General features: G+C 36.4%; 1 protein-coding gene across 2 annotated transcripts in view; it reads right to left on the bottom strand.

The window, feature by feature from the left end:
- Positions 1-16971, bottom strand: part of ADGRV1 (adhesion G protein-coupled receptor V1) — a 288840-nt gene that overhangs the window by 247772 nt on the left and 24097 nt on the right. Inside the window, exons 9-14 of one of the 2 annotated variants that reach the window (XM_083816849.1) lie at positions 15913-16242; positions 12617-12793; positions 11907-12130; positions 2774-2900; positions 2500-2685; positions 470-650 (exon numbers count right to left, since the gene is read on the bottom strand). In XM_083816849.1, coding sequence (XP_083672975.1) covers positions 470-650; positions 2500-2685; positions 2774-2900; positions 11907-12130; positions 12617-12793; positions 15913-16242 — 1225 coding nt within the window. Of the gene's footprint in view, positions 1-469; positions 651-1299; positions 1416-2499; positions 2686-2773; positions 2901-11906; positions 12131-12616; positions 12794-15912; positions 16243-16971 lie in introns of those variants that run through there. The other variant, XM_083816850.1, reaches the window with a different exon arrangement.

Genomic DNA, 16971 nt, shown 5'->3' with positions numbered 1-16971 from the left:
ACAGAAAAGGACACACAAAGACAGATTACTAAAGCAGTGCAAACTGCTTTAATTTCACATGTTAATTCTTGCCTGTAAAAGTAATTGATAACTGAATAGATCAATTAAAATCACCCATAGGAAGATTTAACTCTATGTTTCTCTTATATAACACCCCAGTCTTCATTCTCCACAAACAGAGCTACTACCTCCACGTTGCACTTTGCACATACATCAGTACTCCATCCCTCCTGTCTGCAAAATTCTCTAGCAATCCTTTTTACTCAGTTAATCCCTCTGTTTTTCCACACCCATACTTCTCCACTTCACTCTCCGCTGCTCATCTTGCTTGGCATTGTACCAATCTGTAAAGTCCTGAGTGGAGATTTTAGTAAGAAGTCTCCTAGACTTCTGTTATCCTAGAACGGGGAAAGTAAGTCTGCAGAAGCAGACAGCAGATAAAGAAGTAACTCTAATAAAAAGGAATTACCAGTATGGATGACTTCTCCTTTGCTTTCACTTATTGTTACTGTTAGTTCGTAAGGTAGAAACTCAATGATACCATGCGGATCATCATTCTTCAAAATGGTTATATTGACCGTTGTGGCATTCCCCAACTTGCCTGGCATTTCACTGTAGCCACTAAGTACCACAGAATATAGCTCATCCAGCTGGAAGAGGGAAACTCAGTCAGAACAAAAATACATATTCAACATCCACATCAAAAACAAAATGGTCTATAGTCCACAGTCCCCCATCAGGCAGAAAGGGATACAAACTTAAAATGAAATCACACACATTCTACATGCAATAAACGTTTGTATAATGCCATCAAATAAAGGAAATTGTTAGAACTTTCTATCTCTAAAAGCATCAGTTTCTCCAAAAGTCTATTATTATTATAAGCAAGGACTTATTTTGTGTACTTAATTTAGAATCGCATAATTTCACAAGTAATGTTTGTAACACACTCTGAAATGTAAATTTTCTTTCCTCCAAGACTTCTTAAGATTCCTGGCTTTGTAACAGGTAAAGCAAAGATTTTTAAACCATGGACAGCATGCTAATTTAGAAAGAATTGATCAACTGGCTTTATTAATCTAATGGGACATGGTACTTTCAAAAAAGTATCAGAGAACATTAGAAAAAATTATTGCATTTATCTATCTAGAAAACAGCATTACTCTACACTGGGGAGAACTCAGTGAAACTGGCTGGTGGTTAGCAGTAAAGAAACACACATGAACTGGTTTTTCACATACAATTCAATTAAACAATGGTGTTCAGTACTACAGAATGTCATGGATGCTAAAACCTTACCTGCGTTCAAAACGTAACTGCTTCAATTAACAGAAAGAAAATCTGAAGGCACCCAAAGATACCATCCGTTACTCCAGACATCCTTGGACTGCCCACCATTGGAGGCTGGGATGGCATTCTGGAGGAAAGTGATTATATATGTCCTGCTCATGTATGTGGCTTTTGGCCACTCTTGGAGATAGAAGAGTATAAAAGGACCTCCTTATTTTTTAGTCCTGACACTACAATTCGTATGTTTTTGCCTGAGCATTTCAGCAGGATGACTTACCTAGTCTAATAATACTGCTGTAAGCAGGGAAATACTTTTATCTCAGCCTGCTGATGAACTAGTAAAAACTGGGAACTGAACTATTAAATAACCCGCTGTTTTAGTGCCTAAGTTTTACTAGATTAACTTATGTTCCTGGCTTCTGTTGTGGAGTTCAGACTTCTTATGTCTCTTTTCTTTGGAGTATATAGGGAAAAGAAACCTGAATTTCTACAGCAGCCTATGCAATTGAAGTTGGAGTTGCTGTGATCCCCTGATTTCCTCGTCATATGGTCCTCCATCCCTCCTTCAATCCATGACTGATGACCACCTGGCACTACAAAAAGATTATTAACCTTCCTAAAACCTTTATGTTTTGTAAAGCTGGCTTTCTGACACCTTACTCCTAGATCAGCTCATTAGCAGGATCAGACAAACACAACTAACTGCTTATGCAAAATACAGCATAGGAATGTGCATGTAAAGGCAGCAAAAAATGCTGAATCACAGCAGCTAAAATTTATGTTAACATAAATGTGGTAAAATCAAACCCTTGCAAACTTCCTGATGGAATCCAGGATGGCTGATGCACAGGAAAGGGAACAAGCTACAGAAAAGCAGAAAGCAAAGAGAAAAGCAACAGACACATGCCTCAAATTGTGCAGATTTCTGGGATTACAAAACAATAGAGATATCAGAGAAATGAATATTCAGGCAAGACTGACAAGACCTGATTTGTATTGATATAAAGTGCTTTCATATGGTGCTTGACTATCTTATAGGCCTTTCAGTCACTCCTCCTCTATCTATTTCTCACACTTAAGAAAAAGAAAGCCTTCAAATGTTACAGAAAAATTGCTGGTATTTACAGGTGAAACCATCTATATTTTAGTAAGTGACAAACAAATATGTATGTGAATGCAATTTAAAGAGAGAAAAATATTAATTCTTACCTCTGGAATCCCATCCATCCTTGTCAGTAGAGTAATTATGATCTCTCTTTCACCAGGCTTAAACTCCAGAATTCCTGTGCTTCCATAAAACTCATTATTATCTCTTGGTTCTACAGTGTAGCGCAGAAACTGTCTGATGAGGCTTCCTCTAGTGCGAACAATCTGCAGCTCAACAGACTCCCCTTCCTGCAAAAAAATAAAATTAATCTTTTTCTAGCACTCTGTTAGAACTAAGTCGTCTGTAATGTTTAAGTGACGTTACTCGGATAGCTACCTTGATGCTGTAGGGACCTCTGGAAGAGGAAGAAAATTCGAACACTCCTCCAGGATCATCATTTTCCAAAATTGTAATTTCACAAGTTGTAAACCCGTATTTCAGTATCTGATTTTCCACACTGACCCTGAGAAAGGAAGGTAAGAGTTTTTTTTCAAGTTGCAACTCTGTTTAGCAAATCCATACAGAGGAGATCAGGATATTGACAAATTTTATGAATAAATTATGAAAGCCAACAGTTACCTACAAGGATTAAAACAAGTTAAGAATGATACAACATCAGAATGTTTTATCCATTCGTAAAAAATAAATAAATAAATAAATAAAATAAATAATTGCCTCTGAAGTAACTTTTTGTTTGTTTGTTTCTGATTAGCTTTTTATAGCTAGTAACTCTGTTGTTTGTTTGTCTGTTTTTGATAACACATGCACACAACACACAGGAAAAGAAACAGAATAGTGCCAGGAAAAAAAAAAAAAAAAAGTTAGTTAAATTCAGAACTACTTTGTACTTGGATCAAGGTATAAAGGAAATTCCAAAATCACCTATGCTGAGATTACACTGAAAAGCATAAATTTCCATTATTGCTTTGTTTGTCAAAGTTTACTACTGACATAAAGAGGCAGAAATTTGACCCTCGATACCATGGATTTCATCCTCAGCTCTGTGTCAGCCTGCCTTCTGTAGATGTGGAGACTACCTGTAGGATCCCCATCTGACTCTACAAAATGTTGGACCTGCTCTCAGTAGCTCAGACTCATTCCCCTTTCTCAGTACTCCTTTAAAGCACATGCTGAATGGTGCAAGAATGAAGTACGTTGACCAAATACGCATACTTCAGATTCCCCTCAGTAAAGGATTTCTCTCTCTGGGCTTCTCCTACACCATCTTGATCGTACTCTGTGACACAAATGGGCAGTATCTGATAACAGTAATGAACCTTGCATATTACTTGCTTGCCTTTCCTCAGAAGCAGTAATTTTCATCATTTTAAATTTCTTATATTAAAAATTCCAGAGAAGCACTATTGCAGGATGCATCAAGAATACACCTTCAGATTGATGGTCTGCATATGATTTATTACATGTAGTTTTAGGTACTTAGATTCCTTTATATCTTTCACGTTTCCTGTCAGTATTGTATTTTTCAATGAAATCGTGGTCCTGCATATTGTACATATTTTTGTGCTTTCACTGTGCTACAACCTAGACTTTATCAAACACTATTTCATGAAGAAATGCGATCTATTACATCCAGTTTTTGAAATCAGGCCCAGAACTGTGTCCAGAAGCACATTTTAAGTAACTGGAACCTACACACACAAAAACAACTTAGCACTGTTGTAGCACAGTCTACAGGACAGGGTACAGGATGGAAAATAGATAATACCTATTTAATAGAGTAACATGCTCATGTTTGTTACATGTTTAAAAAAAAAAAAGTCAGTAGAAAAAATAACCTGTGTTATATAAATTATATGCATGTTAGTCTAAATCAAGATAACTTTCCTTGTCTTTGACTAGAGAAAATTACTCTGTAACTCTAATCAGTTCAGCCATTTAGTTGGGGCAAACTGTATTTGTAGCAGTTTAAAACAATTAATTCATTATTCCATGAAACACTCAAATATCAAACACTGAGCCATGCATTCATAACTTTCATCATTTACAGATCCTACATAAAGAAATGCCTTCAAGCAAGAACCCCATGCCATCAAACGAAACACCAAAGGGGAAGCATGCGTTGTCTGAAGAGATGCAGAGACGTGATTCCTGGGGGGAATTAAATGATAAAGACAGTTTCTGTCCAAACCAACCACTTCTAAAACAAAGCATTGATTCACTGAGGACAGAAAACAGTTCACCGCACTTACCCAAAGAACACGACAAACCTTTCTGTCTCTACCCTGTCAACACAGAGGAAAAAAAAAAAAAAAAAAGAGGATGTAGAAAGTAATGAAAGTGCCACTTACTAAAATTTCAATACTACCCATCTTATAAAAGAACAAAAAGCAAAACAACAAAAAACTAACAAAAGGGACAAAAAAAAAAAAAAGAAGGCTTTCTTTTTACTTTCCAAAAGTTTATAATGTTCTTTTTATGGGAACCCTGCTTGCTTGGCATTTTCCTGTTGACAAAGGCCAGCAAGTGGGCAGTTCCCACTTAGGAGGAGTGACCCCGTGACCAATTCAGCATGTCAAGAGCCACTCAAGGTGTTCCCTACCAAGCCCTCCTCAAAGAGCTTGATTACTGACTGCGTGATCACAACTGCAGCAGCCATCCACGATTATAACCCTTTATTAGGGAAATACATCCACGTGCCTCTGTGATATGGTGTTTCATCAGTCTGACAAAGTAATGATAAAAACAGATAAGCACAGAAAGAGTACTGATGGGTACACAAGGAAAAGTAATTAGGCACAAAATCACAGCAAACCTCATTTACAACAATTTTTTAGTTAATCAGATTACCAAAGTAGTATATATACATGTATAACATAAATACAAATATAAGAAAGAGAAGCAGAAGGAGAAAAAGGGGAAAAAGAGGGGACAAGGAAATAAAGGGACAAAAAAAAAAAAAGAAAAAGGGGAAAGGAAAAGGTATTTGCTAATCAAAAGGTTAAAAAATTAAATCAAGTTTCAACCAAGCATTTATAACAAAACTGCCACATGAAGTCAGTCAAAAGGGCAGCATTATTCTGCAATAGTAATCATGTATTTTGGCTTTCTTAATCAAAAATACATTAAATACAAAAACTGTATCGTCTATCAAAGCACCAAAAACAGATTAAAACAGTGTTTGTAAGGTGATAATTGGGCTCCACTAATCTCAAAAATAATTTAGATTTGGAATTCAATACAGACAAGAGTTCACTCTAAATTCTGAGAAGTAAATACATTCACAGACGTTCTTTCGAATAGGAAGTCTGAATTAATTGAAATTTGTTATTGATATTCACTGAAGCTAGGTATATATTGAGACATTCTCCCTTCCCTCAGAAACATGCAAAAGCATTCAAAAAACAGCAAAATATTAACACAATGAAAAGATCAAGGAGAAGATTCCAGAGTTGGTAATGCTAAAATTTAATTATATTGCTAAGCTGTTAGTAAAATAATTTACAACAGAAAATAAAAATGAATCACTATATCAAGTGAGCTTTTGTTATGTATTAAACCTAGACAGCTTTCAGGTCAGGAAGCAACCAGTAAAATTCAGTCCATCAACTGGTAAAAAAGAACATTGTTCAGGTGGTTTCTCCATACAAACCCCATCTTGAACACCTGGATCCTTTTATTTATTTACTTATTTGTTTGTTTGTTTGTTTATTTATTTATTATCTGGTCATTTTTTTTCTCTGGCTGATATCATGAGTGGTCAGACCGCTATCACTGCCCTGGCACAGTAATGTTAGTTACTTCTCCAAAAAGTCATAAAACATCCTATGCAGAAACTTAATAGAAGCAGCTAGGTTTAGGTTTCCAGCTCCAAGATGCTGTTAAGCAAACAATGAATGAACGAAGCTGTGGCTGCCCCGTCCCTGGAGGTATTCAAGACCAGGTTGGATGAGGCTGTGGCCAACCTGATCTAGTAGGTGCCATCCCTGCCCATGGCAGAGGGGTTGGAAGTGGATGATCTTTAAGGTCCCTTCCAACCTGAGCCATTCTGTGATTCTAAGAATGGTGCACTCAGTAGTATTCTTTATATCTATACTCTAAGGCATATACATGTAACTTTTCATAACATAGAATGCATATCCCTAACAAGAAATTTTTAAAAAATAGTATTGAAAAAAAAAAAAAAGAAGAATTAAGAGAACAAAGATAAATTAGGAAAGTACATTTTAAATTTAAATCCAAAATGTTTGTTGTAAAGTATTCTCACAGGTTTACTTTTTTCTAGGAATAATAAAAAAAAAAAAAATCCCAATTCTATTGTTTTGAACAATTACATTGTAATGCAATTATCATACTCACATCCTGCAAACTTTTATCCTTTTAATCCAAATGCTTGCTTTTCGGTTCAGTGTACTCTTCATGTGCTAAACCTAAGTCCGTACAGGGCTAAACCAGGCAAGGTGAAGCGTTCAGCAAATAGCTGCATAATAATTCCAGCAGCCAGCTCAGATCGACCCGGAGGAGCTACGGGGCTGGACACAGGGTCCGTGCCACCAGAGAGCTGCCAGGACACCAGCCCCATCCCCTGCCATGTGCACTTCCAACCTCGAAGAACAGAGGGGCGTTCATATACCACCCTTACACCACGGAGGAGATGCTCCCAGACTGCCTGACACTACACGGGTCCAGTTCAGTCCTGTTTCACTCCATGGTATGTGAAACCAGCTCTTTAGGTGTTCCTCTGACAGCAGTATGGAAACAGGACAAAGAGGGCTATTCAGAAGCAGCAATAAAAGTTAAAACAGCTGCTTTGACATGGTGGCTTAACCGTGGCCAGCAGCTCCAGCCAGTGAAAAGAACTCTTGACCAGGAATAAGGAGATACCAATCACTGGGAAAGCCACTTCCCTGTTTTTATCCTCAGCTTATTTTTTCCTGTAAAATGGCTATGCATGGACATGAAGTTTCATATCGTCACAGACAGTAAACCCTCGCAATGCTTATGATGCTGCCATAAGAAATACAACCTCAAAGTGTGTAAAGCATTTCTTATACAACAAGACTAATGTGAAATGACTGATCATTAGGGAAATTCTTTCAGTAAAAAAAAATCATAATTATTATGTAGCAAGAACTACAGATGTTAGGACAACTAACAGGAGCTTCAAAATGTTTCTTACACTTTTTTAAACACGCAGTACAAGAAAATAGGAGAAATTAGACTTTTGACTAAGTTTAAGGTACCATGAGAATTTCAATGTTAAGAACGAACTAGAACCACAAAGTAATTAAATAAATAAATGAAAAATAGCTTTGAAGTTAATAACTTTTGACAAAATCTGGAATTTCTGCAGAACCTAAGTGTTCTGAAAGACACATGAGAAACTTAATTTCCACTGTGAATCTACATGGCTGTCATTATTAAACCACACTTCTCTAAAAGACTTTCTTTTCTATCAGGGTATCTCAAAAAGGGGGAATTGAAATTGCTTGTGGAACATTACTCAATTTGCTTGCATTCAGTGTTCACCCCCTCTTCAATTTTTTCAGGATTATCTACTGATTTAATTAGAGGCAGGCTCTAGCTCTAAAGAACTGCATTAAAGTAGGATTTGCCACATTAGACTTTCCATAGTGCCTCTCATCAGAGGAAACACCTTCTCTCCAGGTTTAATCCATCATTTATTTGATTTTTGAGGCTATTTTAATTTTTCTGAGTCATAGCAGGAGAGATATGTTGTTGTTATTTTGAGAAGTAATGAAAACAAGCAGTAGGTGTCCAGCGCACTCATTTCAACATTCTACTATTTTCAAATGACTTTTTCCCCGTTAAAACACAGTCTGATCAAACCCTTGAGGCATCCCTGGAGGTTTTCAAGGCCAGGTTGGACTAGGCTGTGGGCCGACCTGATCTAATGGGTGGCATCCCTGCCCATGGCACTGGGGTTGGAAACTGATGATCTTTAAGGTCCCTTCCAACCCAAGCTATTCTGTGATTCTATGAAAATTTACATAAGTAAGATAGATATGGTTTTGAAACAGACACTAACCAAAGGGAATTACCAAATAAGGAGAAAATCCTAGCTCCATTAAGCAGTATGGCAGTGAGTAACCCACAACACACAAACCCTTAAGCCCTGTCCATCAACACTACACAGTGATTTAAATGGCCCTCCTATGCTTTTCTAACTTTTTGACATGTAGCAACCTCTTAAACCCAAAAATGTTTAAAAACTGCCAGATATTTCACAGTGAAATAGTCAAGTCTGTATTTTACATTTGTAATTTTCAAAAAATTACTTCATAACTCATAGGTCTAATCATTTTCCACATAAACTGATGACAGAATTTCAGCCTATGGAAATCTGTATCCCATCACTGAAATCACTAGAACTATAAAAATTTCCAAATAATGTTGCTTCAGTTTATTATATATAGTAAATGAGATTTATGTCATAACATATGCATATGGATCTGTTCTGGCATCCTAACTTCCATGAGTTAAGACTCAAAAAATGCTGGAGCATAAGGACTGCCTAAACAGTTGTCTGTTTGTTGATTATCACTTCCACAAAATAAAAGTGATTTATCCCCAGATCCCAAAGTCTCCAAGTTCTCAGTCTCACACCACTCACTCATGAGCACACACACAGGCCACGTCCCCAGCCCACATACCCTGCAGGTTCTGGCCCTCTGGTTGTGCCAGGTGCCAAACTGATAGCTGTCTGCACCTTAACTGAGGGGCTGATAACTGCCAGTGAGAGATTACGTTGTGTAGAAGGAAAAAACAGCAATCAGATTTAAAAAAAACTGATTTCTGTTTGTGCTTACCAGGTAAAATGAACAGCCCTAGTATGCATATATGCTCTCACAAAGCACACACACAATTTCCATGGCCTGTTCCACCTACATTCATCAAGAAGACCAAGGTCTTTCCTTTCTCACATAGATTTCACTACAGACATCTGGTTTTATTTATGCTTGGTCTCAATTCAGGCCTATTCAGATAGGGCAGGCATTCAACCTGAATCTGCTCCTAAAAAAAGAAAATATAAAGAAGCTTCAGCAGATACAAGACTCTCTTGCTCCTTCATTACTCATCATTACTCATCTGTGTTCTTTGGAATCATATTTTTCATGTTATACATTTTCCTCCAGTTTGTGGACAAAATTCAGAGCTAGTTTTAATATCTATGGTCTAAGTATAGAGACCATAAAGCAAGAAAGGATAACATTGTTTTTAATGGCTTGGAAAAAATATAGTTATGGATGCACTTAAAGCTTATTTAAAATTGAACTGCCTTGACAATACCACTAAGCCGTAAATAATACATCCTTGTTAGAACTAATTATTTTGATTATTTTACCCGTGCTATTAATAATTGTAATACATTGAATTCTTATGAACATATGTCTATGTCTATAGTTTCATTAAAGTTCTTACATGCTTTCTTTTCTCGCTGACTTATGCTACAATTTATGGAACAGTACAAGCACATCTACAGCACAGTGCATCTTTGTTTTCATGCTCATTCACTACTGCTGTGAGGTGCTGGCTGCCAGCCTCGGAAACTGAAATCTTCTATTTGTCCACAAAATACCAGCCAGGCTGAAAGCAATAGCACGGGCTTACACGTAACCCTGCCAGTATCCTTCAGCCCCAATTTGAAGAGTCATGTCTAGTACTGAAAGGATGATCTCTGCAGTCATTTCATTCTTGGCTTCTGCTAATTAGTTGAAGTGAGGGATGCTACCAAGGTCTAGAGAAAAGTTCAGATTCTATCTCCTCCTTGCTTACTTCTTTTTCCAGGACAGACCACCTGTTCCTCGGTTCACTCTCTGACCCTGCCAAGTGTGGGAAAGCTGCTTACTGTTGGCACACTTTTCACCATCCACTTCATGATCAACAGAGCCTACGGCTTGCACCATACACAGCAAAAGCAGAACACTGGTTGTATTTGTTCAGCTGCCAGTTCGATCCCTGTTGCAGCCACCATTTTCAAGGTATAGCCTACAGTTGTAACTCAGGATAAATGGCAGAAAACTGTACTTTCACACACGTGAATCAAAAAAGTTACCCTTTCATGCTGCTTACTTCTATCTACTTACTTGTTTACCTCAATACCACTCTGCATTCTTGGCCACCTTACACTCAAAACTTGAACCATCATTTCTAATCCTAGTTTCCCCCTTTGTGCCAGAGACTCTAAAAAAATTCCTTGAGACAAACCAGTTTCTCCCACAGAAAGAAAGCGGAGAACTGCTTGCAATAGTCTCTGTTTTTATTCTGAAAAGGATTGCCTTTTTAATGTAATGAGTAGCCAAGGTAAAATAAAATAACTAGTTCTGAGCTACATGCGTTAACCAGCCACCTTTTAATCAAGCAAGCCAATCCCGCAAAGGAATAACATCTTCCCTGTGTGCCATAAAGATGTTCGAAAACCATGTTTTCTGAAATGGGATCTTCTAGTGATCAACAACAGCGTGAGGAGCTTCTTGCCTATTGTTTGCTAATGTGGAATCACTGTGGATATCTGTTGTGGATATCTAAGAGCTAGCCTACGCTTCCTGTACAGAATAAAAATACTTCTTCTGCATAAGGTAAGGACTATGTAAGTAGTAGATGTTCAGTGTGGAAGCTGGTGCTGGCAGACCACTGTAGTATGTTTTCAGTAAAAGTGGAAAATGTACCTTAGACAAATAGGAGGTAATACAAGAGCACGTGTGGTGGTATTTCTGTATTTACTTATGTAACTGAGCTGTGGGAAGCAGGACAGACGATATAGCCAAGACACTCTTGTTAGTAACTCAAAGAGGGAAAAGACTCCTGATTATAAACTAATTTAAGTTTTCTGAACAGTGTTCACATGCAGATAATAGTATCACCTGAGGGCCCTTACAGCCTGTTATCCTAAAATCCTCCACTAGATGAGAAGGGAGACCAGAACACTGTGCTTCAGAAACCCCACTGCATTCTCATTAGCAGAAGACTGCAATAATAGTCACACTGGGATATTCTGGGGGCTATGAGCTGACAGAAGTATCTAATTATCAAGGAATATTGAACATGCAGATCAAACAAATAAACTGCAAGTCTAATTCTACAGTGACACCCAAGTTATAAATGTTTTTTCTGACAGAAAAAGTTCTGCATTGCTTTTTAGTTCTCACTTTAGTTTTTCCCATTATCTTACTAAATATTATTTTTCCGAAAAAAAAAAGTGTTAAAACCAAGAGCTATAAAAAAGATCAAAACTGAAAGAACTTTCTAAATAGCATACAGAATTTTCATGAAAATATAAACAGTTAAGTCATTAGATAATAAATGCAAAATGGTTTCTTACATTGATCTCCAAAGAACCCATACACAGTCTGAAACAAGGGCCCACTATTTCTTCAGACACATATCAACACAATGCAAGCAATACCATGTAATTAACACTGTGCTAATCTGTTATGCATAAATTGAGTACTGCAGCTGATACATATGAATAGAGAATAGGGTACAATACCTGTCCAAAGTTAATAACACAGTTTCGTTCATTTCAGGTACATCATCAGCTTTAATGGTGATGTTAATTGTGGTATCACTTTGTCCAGATAAGAAAACCACGGAGCCGTTAAAAGGACTTATATCATCCTGTGTTACCGCCTTTTGATTGGGACCAGAGGGTTTCAAACTCCAGAACACAGTTGCTTGACCATCAGTCCCATCTCGATGCAATGCAATGGAAACCTGTGAAACACATTAATTTGTTGTGACTTGCAAAAGTAGATGCAAAACCGATTACTCCCTTGCAAATTACTATTTGAATAAATAATAATAAAAACAAAAGTTTGGCCAGTTCTAATTTGAGAATGGGAAATGATCTATCTTATTCAGGATTTGTGTCAGTCCTACTTTACATGACTATGCTCGCAATTGGTGAGAGAGACTAACTGCAGTATCTTTTGCTCTGTGTGAGCATCAAGGGCTAACTGGTTTTAGATACTTACACAGAAAGCAAAGACCAATCTCACTTCTCTGGAAATTAGTAACAGATTATTTCAGAGCATTATTATTGTTATTTTTTTTTAAAGAAGAGAATATTTAGGATAAGATAGAACTTAGAGGAAGGCTTTTCCTCACATTAATTTTCAAATGCTACACTGAATACAGCAAACTCCACCTTCTCCAAATAAGTTTTCCATAGCAAAAGACAATATAAAAAGGCTTACTTACCAGCGTAGCAGGGGAATCTTCTGGTTCAGAAAGAATAATCGGTAGATTGCTAATAAAGCCTATTTCTCCATTTGCAATATCTGGAGTAATCCTCAAAGAAATATTTCGAATTTCGCCTAATCTAGGACTCACAGATGGGACTAGAGGAATTCTGTTCACCAGTTCAACTCCTTCCAGCTGTAGGAAAAAGTAAGAGAAAAGTGAGAAATAAGAAGCCTCAGCACCAAGTCAGAACAGTTCTGACATTTCAGAGTAATTTTCATATGCAGGAAGTATACATCTCCAGAGCAAATTCTTCCTACTGATAGCACTGCTGTTATAAAAAATTGCAAGTAGACATGTCAAAGAAATTAAGTGGATATTGCTGAGCTGTCAGCAGAATGGTACACCTCCCAGACAAATCATGTTAGTGTATGTAATTAAACACAGATCAAGCCAGAGAGAGAGACTCTGTTCCAGATCAGCTGATACATTACTAGAGCTATTAACAACAGTCATTGATGAGCAGCATAGGCAATTGTCTAACATCATTTTTTGTGTCTTGCATTGATAAAAATCTAGGGAAATCACTGAAGTCATAATAATTTACAGCCCTTGATCAAACAGCCAAATAATAATCCACTTTTCTTTCCTCTCCACAAAATTTTAAGGAATTCTCTATCTAAGAACTACCAGAGCCGCATTAAGAATTTAAATTCAGTACAGTATTTCAAAACTGTATTTTACTTGTCACTGCATTTCTGATAGATTATAGATACTAAGAGGAAATAGATTTTTTTTCATCCTTTTCTTTAAAAGGGAAGCATCACTCGCTAAGTCCAGCACCAGTAGTGACACACCAAGGAAAGCAGAACTTGCCTGTTTAATTATTTCCTTCAAATATTATTTATTCCATGTGATTCTGTCTACATGCATCATTACAATAAATGTTTCCATAACAGATTTGCATATATTTCTGTGAACATTTCACTGGGGCATAAACTCCCACTGACATTTTTTCTTCGAGTTATCAGGTGTTATCATAGAGTAAAGCTTTATTTTGGGGGGAAAAAATAGTGGCCTTTCTTAAATTCATATAGTAATCATGGTTCACCATTTCAAAAGATGATTTTTAAAGTCTTACAGTTCTTGAAACCAAACTCTATAAATATGTGGGCTGTATCATATTTTGTTCCACAACTGCTTGAGTAACACCCAGAAATATGCATGAACATTTATCTGATGATAGATGGAAATGTTTTACAAATACTGTATTTAGTAACTGATTCTCAACCATTCCAACTTGTTATCAAAAGTCTGAAGAACAGATGATGGCACTGTTTGTTTCTCCTCTTTTCTGAGCTTTCTCCTAGCATAGGCCCCGATTCTGCAATTAACAGGATGAAAGTGCACCATTGTGCGGTTATTAGCTCAGTAAACTTTCTGAAATACTACACAGCCAAAACAATTTGCTCTATTTAAAGTGTATGCTGTATTTGGATCCTGTATGGTACCTTTGGAATAAAGTAATAATCAATAAAGAACAGAGATTTTACTCTTTCTGCAATGTTTCCTTTAGTACCTTTTAAAGGAAACCAGTACAAAGAGAAAAAAATATATAGTTATTTGAACAATAACAATTAGTTTATGAGCTTAATTTTCAGAGTTAATCTTCCTAGCTATACCAAAAACCGCATCTCTGATTACAGCACGTTATTTAATTGAAGGTGTCACTAAGGAATATATCTCACATTAACATTATCTCCTGTACCTTTATTCATCCTACAGTTTCATTTGCTTCTCTGCTGATTCCTGAGTCAATTCTTTATTTTGCCTAAGTACAACTCATTCTAAACATGTTCACTGAGATTATCATTTATTCACGATGCAGAAGGATTGTCACAGTGATAAATAGTGGTGTTTTCCTTCTCTATGAGTTTCTAAATTAATTATTTGAGCTGGAAAGCTCCTCTGATTTAATTTCTTCAAACAAAGATTTTATTTATAGTTCATGGAGAAAGTACAGAAAAAAAAAAAAACAGATTGGAATCTACAGTTTGAAAATCCAGGCAAAGTGCTTGGAATGACTGAACATTCTGAAATATTTATCAGATGTGTGTCTTGACTACAGTCAAAGGACAAAAAAAAAAAAAAAAAAAATTGAATACATGGAATTAGACATTTAAGAATTTTGTGGATCTCTCAAACCTCTTGCAATCATAAAACATACTAACGTGTTCTAGTATTTCAGAAGGCAATTCCTAATCTAACTGTGAATGCCATAAATAAATAAATAAATAAAATTGCGTATTAGATAAACAATATAATTCTGGCAAAACTTTTTGTTCTCATTATTCCTCCTGTAAGAGAATGTAGGGAGAAGGATGTGGAGGGAGGAAATCTTTCAAAGGTCTTAGAAGTGATTACAACGTCTTTGGTAGACTATAAGGAAAATACAAAACCTGGCAAATTTGAAATTCATGGATATAACATCAACACCTTCAACGATGATAAAAGTTATCTTTTACAAATTGAGATAGAAAAAAAAAAAAAGAAAGAAAAAAGTGAAGAAAACTATACAGGGAAAAAAAAAAGTAAGTTCTCCTAACAAATTTATATATAAATGCAATATAATATACATATAATATATAATGTATATTTGACCCTTTTTAATTTAGAATAGTTCAGCTGGAAGAGCAAAGATCACAGTATCACAGAATTGTAGGGGTTGGAAGGGACCTGGTCAGGCTGGAGAGTTGGGCAGGAAGAAACCAGATGAGCAAGATTAACAAGATGAACCAGATTAACAAGAGCAAGTGTAGAGTCCTGCATTTGGGAAGGAACAACCGCAAGTATCAGTACAGGCTGGGGGATGACCTGCTGGAGAAGGACCTGTATCAAGCCCAAGATACATTTACTTGCATGTCATTTCTGAAATTTTTCCTGCTTCAGTAATTTAATTTTAAGAACCTTATTTTTTTCACGTTCCAAGTCAGAGGCCAAGCAGAAACATGCTTCAAGGGGCAAGCAACAGACAACGCTGATCTCATTTTGATAAATTCCATGATTAGTACCTGAATCCTCTTTAGTTTTAAAATTTGTTTAATTACTAATGATTAGGGATAGAAAACTTTATAGCATAGTTATGAAAGATGTCTTTTTAAATAAGAAAATCTTTGCTTCAGAGCTAAGCACTTTTTTTTTTTTACAGGAATGGTCATTTAAATTACAGTCAAGGGGAAGGATCAATTATTGAATCATATTCCTCATATTAAATAAGCTAAAAAACAAAAACAAAAAAAAAACAGCTGAGATACCTGTATGAGGAAATGAGCACCATTTTGAAGAAATGCATCTTTTCTTATTGGTATACTCAAAGTATGATGTGTTTTTCCTTCTGGAAACAGGAGGATGCTGTTTCTAGACATATTTAGAATGCCATCTTTTGCTCTCTCAGGATCCAGAGCTCCAGCTGGAATATACAGTGCAGTATAAACTAACTGCACATTTCCAACTGTTCCTTTCTCCCTTACAAAACTCAAGGATAAAAAGCGTCCTGTTGGATTACTTTCAATCTTCTGACTCTCCAAAGGATAAAACTTTATTACGCCATAAACATCATCACTGTCCTGAATGTAAAACAAAAGCTGCAAAACAGAAAACAGCATCACTTACTCAATGCTACAATTAATATACACCACAGTTTTCACGTTTTCATGAAAGTATGTCCTGACTGTCATCATACATTTTTATCGTTAGTGAATTGGCACTCAAGAAAGAAATCAGATTGACAGCCCCAAAGTGTTGCTTGTGCACAAGCAGCACAGCACTGATAGCAGCAACTTTCCTGCTATGCCTCATCTATGTCAGAATGAGCTTTGAATAACTGATTTTTGGTTCAGCAGCCAAAGTGAATAATTTGAATATATTTCAGACTGTGAAAAAAAAATCATTTAATTCACCAAATTCATTCCAATCATATGTTCAAAAAGCAAAGTAGGGACCTGAGTCACAGAATTGTCAGTAATGCTAATTACCCCTTATTTAAAAGTTCAGAGGTTAGTCTTAATCACTAAGCCATCCTCTTGAAGCTGTTACTCTGTGTAAAACATTCCAGTACCTACAGCAAATAAGCAAGTGAAAATAAATGCTCAACCTTCTCTTAGCAAGCAACCAATCAAGATAGCATTTATGCAATGATATTTATGATGGGAATATTCTAAGCTAAATGCTACTGCATTAAATAGGTCTGGCCTTATAAAATATGTTAAGCCAAAGACTTTGGATGTGGCTCTTTATACTGAGAATACATCAGCTTGCTTCACTTAAACTCAAGCACAACTACTTCAATTTAGCCAATCCACCAAAACTGGTGG

This window comes from Anser anser, assembly GCF_964211835.1.
Source record: "Anser anser genome assembly, chromosome: Z".
NCBI lineage: Eukaryota > Metazoa > Chordata > Aves > Anseriformes > Anatidae > Anser > Anser anser.
Note: the sequence above shows the minus strand (reverse complement) of the source record. Positions and strands in the feature narration are given on the sequence as shown.